Source organism: Myotis lucifugus, unplaced genomic scaffold, assembly GCF_000147115.1.
Source record: "Myotis lucifugus unplaced genomic scaffold, Myoluc2.0 scaffold_486, whole genome shotgun sequence".
NCBI lineage: Eukaryota > Metazoa > Chordata > Mammalia > Chiroptera > Vespertilionidae > Myotis > Myotis lucifugus.
The window spans coordinates 240554-248652 of record NW_005871534.1 but is presented as its reverse complement, the minus strand read 5'-3'; the positions used below and the strand labels follow the sequence as shown (position 1 = coordinate 248652).

At 54.8% G+C, this 8099-nt stretch overlaps 1 protein-coding gene across 1 annotated transcript in view; it reads left to right on the top strand.

Moving 5' to 3' along the window:
- The window catches only part of LOC102417978 (zinc finger protein 764-like), a 5337-nt gene extending 632 nt beyond the window's left edge, over window positions 1–4705 (top strand). The window contains 2 exon segments of the mRNA XM_023744797.1: window positions 465–578; window positions 1507–4705. Coding sequence (XP_023600565.1) covers window positions 465–578; window positions 1507–2420 — 1028 coding nt within the window. The 3' untranslated portion in view covers window positions 2421–4705.
- The last annotated feature ends 3394 nt before the right edge of the window (window positions 4706–8099 follow it).

The window sequence follows — 8099 nt, the reverse complement described above, 5'->3', positions numbered from 1 at the left end:
CACTATCCCAATCATCAACCCCTACTTTCAAGGGCAGATGTATCAATCTCCGTTTAAGTGGCATCGTTACCCCAGGGGTTTTGCAGGGGAACGGGACTCGTGATTTTCTCGGGGAGTGTGAAATTGTAGCTTCCTGGTGTGTTGGGGTCCAGCCCCAGCAGGTCCAGGGGTTCCCATAGGTGTGGACAGAGTCGGTGAAGAAGGAATGACACGGAGGCAGTGATCAGTTGATCAGCAGCCTAGCCAGGTTCCGTCTGCCAGGTTCTACCCAGGATCTCCAACCGGGTTCTGTGTCTTATTGTCTTGTTACATCTGTATTTATACCAGTTGATTTTAATCCTATCAATGTCTATTCCAAAGATTAGGGCGTTTTTTATCTCCATTCCAGGGAGTAGGCCCAGGGCCGGGCTCCGGGGCAGGTGGGCGGCAGCCTCCGGGCAGCGCGGTTGCGTTCCTCTCCGCAGGGCTCCGGGGCACCAAGCCGGCCCTCATCACCTGGGTGGAGGAAGAGGCTGAACTGTGGGGGCCAGACGCCCGCGACCCGGAGTTGGGAGCGTGTCTGGCAGGAGAAGACACGGGTGAGGTACTGGGGACGCCGACTCCTGGGCCTCCTCTGGGCCTGACCATCCTGCCGCCCGCCCGCTCCTGCCCCGGCCTCGGTCCCCCCTGGAGCTGGCCCCGCGGAGGCGGAGGAAGGGCTGTGTGACCGGCTCTGCTGGGAGCGGCTCCCACCCCTCACATCTGGTTGGCCTGAAGCTCTGTTTTGCTCCACATCCTCCCTCCTGTTTGCCTCCATCTAGCTCCTCTGCCTGTGCGTTAGTTTACTTTTTTAAAAAAATATATTTTATTGATTCTTTACAGAGAGGAAGGGAGAGGGGTAGAGAGTTAGAAACATCGATGAGAGAGAAACATCGATCAGCTGCCTCCTGCACACTCCCTCCTGGGGATGTGCCCGCAACCAAGGTACATGCCCTTGACCGGAATCGAACCTGGGACCCTTCAGTCCACAGGCCGATGCTCTATCCACTGAGCCAAACCGGTCAGGGCAGTTTACTTTCTTTTTTGTTACATTTTGGAGCAGCGTCCTTCGTCTTGGCTCCTGCTGGTCTCCTCTAGTCATTCATCCTGCAGCTTGTTGCACAGTATGCCCAGCACCTCTGAACTTGGTTCAGCCAAGCTCACGTCTCTCTGTGCGGTGCCTGCTGCCTGAGCACCTATCTCCTCATCCCCCACGATCCAGGCCACACATCTGCTGCCGGCCCCCAGCCATTCCCTGGCCCTGAGGTAGAATGTACTGTTGCCTCCTACCCTGTTCCTGATGCTTCGCTTTCTGTCCTCTGCAGCTGAGGAAAGGTGTCCTCAGTTTCCCCGCCGTCCTGAGCTGAGGCCCACAGGCAGCTGTGGGTCCAGAAGGTGGCTGTGTGCCTCTCTCACCACGTGGGGTGTGGGATTCAAGGACCAGGATAAGTAAGCCAGGGTCTGAGCTCTCCCCTTACCTCCCAGCAGGTTCCAGACCCAAGGAAGAGAAAGGACTGAGAGAAGGCACCAGGGCCCTGGAGCAGATCCTTCCTACGGACGCTCGGCCTCTTGGGCTGAAGGCTCTCACACCCCCTTCTGCTGGTCTCCCTTACAGTTTGGAGCAGCCATCCACGGTGCCTCACCGGGGCCGCCCCCCACTCTTTGCCCATCCCCCCGTCCCAAGGGCAGACCAGCGTCATGGTTGCTACCTCTGTGGGAAGAGTTTTGCCTGGCGTTCCACTCTGGTGGAGCACCTGTACACCCACACGGGTGAGAAGCCCTTCTCTTGCCCTGACTGTGGCAAAGGCTTCGGCCAGGCCTCCTCTCTGAGCAAGCACCGCGCCATCCACCGTGGGGAGCGGCCCCACCGCTGCCCGGACTGTGGCCGGGCCTTCACCCAGCGCTCTGCCCTCACCACCCACCTACGGGTCCACACGGGTGAGAAGCCCTACCGCTGTGCTGACTGCGGCCACTGCTTCAGCCAGAGCTCTGCCCTCTACCAGCACCAGCGGGTCCATAGCGGCGAGACCCCCTTCCCTTGCCCAGATTGTGGCCGTGCTTTTGCCCACGCCTCAGACCTTCGGCGCCATGTGCGCACCCATACAGGCGAGAAGCCCTACCCGTGTCCAGACTGTGGGCGCTGCTTCCGGCAGAGCTCCGAAATGGCAGCCCACCGGCGAACCCACAGCGGGGAGCGCCCCTACCCCTGTCCTCAGTGCGGCAGGTGCTTTGGCCAGAAGTCGGCCATGGCCAAGCACCAGTGGGTCCACAGGCCTGGTGCCGGGGGACGCAAGGGCCAGGGTGCCAGTGGGTTGCCGGTGCCCCTGACCCCTGGCCAAGGGGACCTGGACCCACCTGTGGGCTTCCAGCACTACCCAGAGATCTTCCAGGAGTGTGGGTGATGGCCTCAAAGTGAGAAGACAAAGGGTGATGATCTAAACATTTCCTGAGGCCCAAGCTGGAATCAGTCCTGAACCTCTGGGGGCGCCAGGGAGGTCATAGAATTCCTTGTAAGAGCTGGACATGGGGGACGAGCGCCATCATGTTTTAGGCCCTCTCCAGCTTGACAGGGGACACCTCAGTCTCTGCTGGCCTAGCCTACAAGCCCCCTTTGCTGAGTTAGGACTGAGGTAAGAACGCCGTTGACCTCCGCTGTGGGAAGAAAAGGCCGTCTCTCAGATGTGTTAAGAGGATTGAGGTGGAAGAGAACCTTGTTTTACCCATTTGCCTTTTCACTGCCTAAGTTAAAACTGGTGGCCATGCACTGAATCTGGCCTGCAGCTCTTTTATTTTTTGGCCTAGTCAGAATTTTAAAATGTTACAAATTATTGGTTAAGATTTCACACAAAATCCGGGTTTCTGACTTCTCTTGAGAAATCCAAAGATTTGGCAACTCTGCCTGAACTCCCACAAAACCACAGCTGGCAGGAGCCGGGGCAGCTGTTCCCGTTGGATGGAGCCGGACCCGGACCTGTGCTCCGGTTCGGCATGCTCGCCACCCTCATCAGCTCCCAACCAGCGTCGGCTGGCGCTCATGGCTTGCCCACGTCTCTTCCAGGCAGGCTCGCTCCACCTGGTGTTTTCCTCGCCTTTACGTGACCTGTTGGGCTCCTGTGGTAATTGGAGTTTGCAAACCGTGGTCTATGGCAGCCGTCGCCAACCTTTTGGACCTCACAGACCACCAGTGGTCCACGGACCACCGGTTGGCGTCTGCTGGCCTATAGCATTCAAGTTTTCCTGAATCAGGGATTTAGGTAGAGAGCATATATGTGAAAGGGCACAGGAGATAAGTAAAAGCAGGCTTTATTTTAGATCTTGCTTGCATTGTATCTTATGGTTTACAAAGTACTATCTTTTCCATGAACTTATTTTGCCCTCATAACTGCCCAGTCAGGAGGAGGCAGGCAGGACTGAATCTGCCCTACACCAGGGGCATTTCTGCCACAGCACTCCTCTCAGCCGACCGGGAGTGCCCGCAGTCATTCTTGGGCCTCCCTGGGAGAGCCATATGGTTCAGGCCTTATCCACCCTAGACCCAACCGGGAGGGTCTCATCACGTTTTAGAACTGCAAGAGATTTGAGCATTTGCAGTTGGGGACACTGAGATTGGGGAAGGCTAAGCAACCTGACCCAGGTCACACACAGAGATGGCGGGGTCTTGGTTTACTGTTGCCTTGGTCACACCACTCCTGAATTTCTTAGTGTCTCAGCCAGGGTTCTGGGGTATCTGCCCACTCCCTCTGAGGGCACCCAGGCACTGACCAGGACAGGAGACAGCCCAGCCCTGTGTCAGTGAAGCCCAGGTATGAGATGAGTGGAAAAATGGCCATGTAGCCGACCAAGGCGAGGGAGAAACCAACCTGAGATGAGAGTTCAGGGCAAACGGAAGCAAAGCTGATCTTCACTATGTACCCACCATCATGAACTAGGCCAGGAACATTGGGAGAAGTAGCCAGAGGGAATTGTACTCATCTATATTCCCAGGCTCTGCACACAATCTCTGCCCTCTCACCTTGTGACTCCATTAGCCCTATTAACAATTCCTTTGTGGTCAGAGCCCAGCCTTGTCCAGGCGATGGAAGCAGCCAGCCATGGGCAGACCCTGTCCTGCCTCTGGTCAGGACACCCTTCACCTGAGGAGGAATAGGGGTTATGTCCTCTGCTGGCCCGTGTGTACTTGCCTTTACTCAGCCTCGTGTCTGCCTACCTTAGGGAGGAAGATTTGTCAGTCTGGAGAAACTTCTAAAGAGAAGATTTGGGGAAAAGATACTGTTCAGGTGAAGTCATGAACTGATTTGATTCCAAGTCTGAGCCCACCTGAACTTTTCATGGAGGACTGGCTGGTGTGCCACCTGTCATAAGTGGGACATGGTGTGAGAAGGCACCTTAGTGGTAGGAGCTACCTTTGTACCAGCTTTTAATTCCCTAAAGAAGGCAGTGTACATCTAACTCTCAGGCTGCCTGGGAAAACCCAGCCTGAAACACCATTCTCACTCAGCTCAGACGCAAAGCCCAATTTGGACCCTAGCCTCAGCCGATTGAAGATGCCATAATTACTACTTTCTCTGAGTGCTTTGAAGTTTGCAAGGCTTGCTTAGGGCCCAAACTCCAGACCCAGCTCTTCTGCTTCCTGCCTCAGGACCCAACTTACCACCATTAAAAGATAATCGTGTCATGAAATACTTAAGCCGCAACCTCATTCCATTCTTAGTTCCTCATTTCTTGGCACAGATCCTTCCACCAAGCATAGGGCTCTCTTTCTGCTACTGCAGGCCTTTGAGGCTCAGAACCTGAAACAATTTAAGCCAAAAGAGTTTCTAGGGCTTCACTGGAGAAGTGCTTGTACCAGATATGAGCCCATCCATGTGGCCATTGTGAGAGGTGAGGCCATGACCACATGTCCCTCGCTTGTCTAAGACATCTAAAATAAGGGTATTGATCTGAGTTCCAAAGACCCCTAAGCTTTTGAGGAATGGTTACATGCATCTTTTTAGGAACAGGATGTGCAAAGCTGTGACCCAAAAAAGCTAAAACCTGCAATAGGCCAGTATTTTTCAAAGTAAGGCCTTCCTGCCAAAGAATCACATACTGTTTCTTTAAAACGTAGCTAGCACCCTAGTTGGTTAGGCTGAGTGGACAGAGCATCAACCGTGGATTGAAGGGTCCCAGGTTCAATCCTGGTCAAGGGCATGTACCCTGGTCTGGGCACGCGGGAGGCAACCAATCGATGTGTCTCTCTCACATTGAGATTTCTGTCTCCTCCTTTCCACTCTAAAAAATCAGTGGAGAAATATCCTCAGGTGAGGATTAACAACAACAATAAAAAAATGTAGCTAGCTTCCTCAGGCCCTGTTCCTAGCTATTGGATCTGAATCTTCAGGGATGAAATTTTTTTTTTTTTTGAATGAGGTCCAGACCTACTTTAATTAGCATTAGTGTTAGTATTCCAAAGAGTTTAAAAGTCTTCATTTACATTTTTTATTTAGCCTTAAAAATATTTGGTAAGGTACTTTATCCATATGGAAATTAAAATAGAAGTATCTAATTTAGGACTGATGGGAGCTTAGACTACCACACATCTACTAGAATAGATTTTTTAACCTAATAAAATTTACTATAATACAACTTGATTTATATTTTTTCTAAAAACGCTTTTTATATTTTCAATTTGGCTTTTATTTTTAAATTTAAATTCTTTGTTGTTTAAAGTATTACTCCAGGGATGGAATTCTATGCCTGCTAAACTTTGAGAACCACTGCTCTGAACGAAATGTTATTTTCTAGCTGCTCCTAGCTTTTGAAAGAGGAGGGGTTGGTCTCAGGGCCTGTGTCAAATCTTAGGTCAGGGGATGACCTAGCTGGACACAAGACCATTTCCTTTGTTCTTGCCAAAGGGGCCGTGCTGTGGCAGGTCTCTTCCTGTGTACTTCTTTTTAATTTATTGATTTTAAAGAGAGGGAAGGAGCACACCAGGGAATGATGATGTGGAGAAAGTGGCTGCTCACCTTGGGACACACACAGGCTCTTCACCAGCACACAGCGGTGGAGCAAGGCCAGTGGACTCCTGCCTTGGATTAGCACCCTAGTTGGGACAAGCTGGAACCGTCATCAGAGGCTTTCCTGTGCTTGGAGCCTCTCGCTGCTCTGGGTGGCAGACGGGGCTGGCTGCCGCCTCTTGAAAGCCTATTGCATAGACAGGTCTGGTGCTGGAGGCTGCCTGGGAGCCAGCCAGCCACTCTTCCTCTAGGCACCGGTGAGGCCGAATTTCCACGTGGAAATGATGGTGCCTGGGCAGCTTGAAGCCCTGGACCGACTTCTGCTACATGTGGGCTTGTAGCCCATGCTGTGGGGAGTACAGGCAGTGGACCATGTCAGACCTGTGGCTGGAATTTTTGCTACTCACTCTGCAGAGCGGCTGCTCTCCCGTGTAAATTGTCTGGGTAAGCAGGTCAGAAAGTCTCATGAAGGAGACTTTTGTCGCTCACTGGTGTGAGTGCTTTGGGGATGAGCAGGGGGTGTCCCAGGTCCAGCACTTCCCAATCAGTGCACTTGTAGATGTTCATCCTAAAGGAGGTTGTAGGGCCGACACTGGGATGGAGAGAGGCATGCAGCTGGAAGCGGTTGCTCTGGAGGGCAGAAAAGTCTCCGCTTTATTTGTCGGAAGGTGTCAGTGATTCCATTTGTAGGCCTCTGTGCAGACAATTCTCTCCAGCCTTTTACCACTTGGAATTCTCCAAATTCTGATCCGCCTCTTTTCAGGAGAATGGACGATGCCATCTTTCCTCCTTAGCAGTTTCTTCCCTTCATTTGTCTGGGAAGGTAGGAAACCACAAACCATGACTCCTGCCTCCCTCACATTGAGAGCATTCGGCCTTTCAGCTACCAAGAAGGCGACCCAACTAGTTCTCAGCGGCAAGAACGAGAACTGGATCCTCTTAGGTTGTCTTCCGGGGTCATTCTCCCCCTTGACTCAAGCTGCACCTCAGGCAGCGCTTCTCGGTTTCCTTTCTTTACGAGCCTCTCCAAGAAGCGACTGGGAAGTTCTCCGCCACCGAAAAGGCCAGATGGTTCTCTCTGTCCACGTCCACTCCGACTATCACTCTCCACCCTCACCTGGGAGAAGTTCCCCCAAAGTCCTGGCCTCCTGGGAGAAAACCCAGGAACCAAGGACTGAGGCTCCCGAGGACGGAGTTAAACCCAGGCTCCGGGGAAGGAGGAGGCAGGAGACGGGGGGTGGGGTGGGGGGTAAGGGTGGTGGTGGCTGCAAAGAAGTCAGCCTCCCCGCGGAGGGCGGACCTCCCAGCTGGCTCCTCCAGGGAAGCGCTGGCGGCGAGCCGGGGAGCCCGGGGAGGAGGGGTGTCTGCCCTCACTCCTCCAGGCTTTCATCCTTCGGGAAGATAAAACATAATGAAGGGAAAACGGGGGCGGGAAGAGTTCTGAAGGCAGAGGCCCAGCCGGAGGGGAGACGCCGGGCAGGTCCCGCCCACTCCTCCCGCAGGCGCTTTGGTGGGACTCGCGTTCCCCGGCGACCTTCAACGCCGAGCGGCGGGTGTAGCGGGAGCGGGCGGGGCGGCGGGAGCGCGAGCTTTGCTGGCCAATCGCTGAGCGCTCTGAGCGGCAGGGGCGGGGCCTCTGGAAACCCGAGGCGGAGCTGTTTCCTTGGCAACGATCCTAGCCCAGCGGGACGGGGTAGGGAGGGTGGAAATTAGGAGCCGGGAGGAGGGAGCCTGGAGGGGCGGGGGTGGGCGCGCCGGCGGGGGGCAGTGGAATTCTAGCGGGAGCGTGGGGTGCCCCAGAGTTTCCATGAGTTCACGGAGGGGCGGGGGCCCGTCCAGGTTTCCGAGGCGCGACCGGAGCTGACCCCGAGGCCCGAGAGCGCGGGGAGCGAGACACCGCCCCCGCCGGCGCCGGGAAGCGTCGCTCCTTCTCGCTGACCTTGGTCTCGCTTGTCCCCTCGCCCTTGGCCACAGTCACTGACGGATGCCGAGCCCAGAGCAAGGACAGATAGGCCGCCGGACGGACGGAGGCCGAGGACGTAGGCACACAAACTGCCCAGCCTCGCCGCCGGCTCCAGGGTGCTC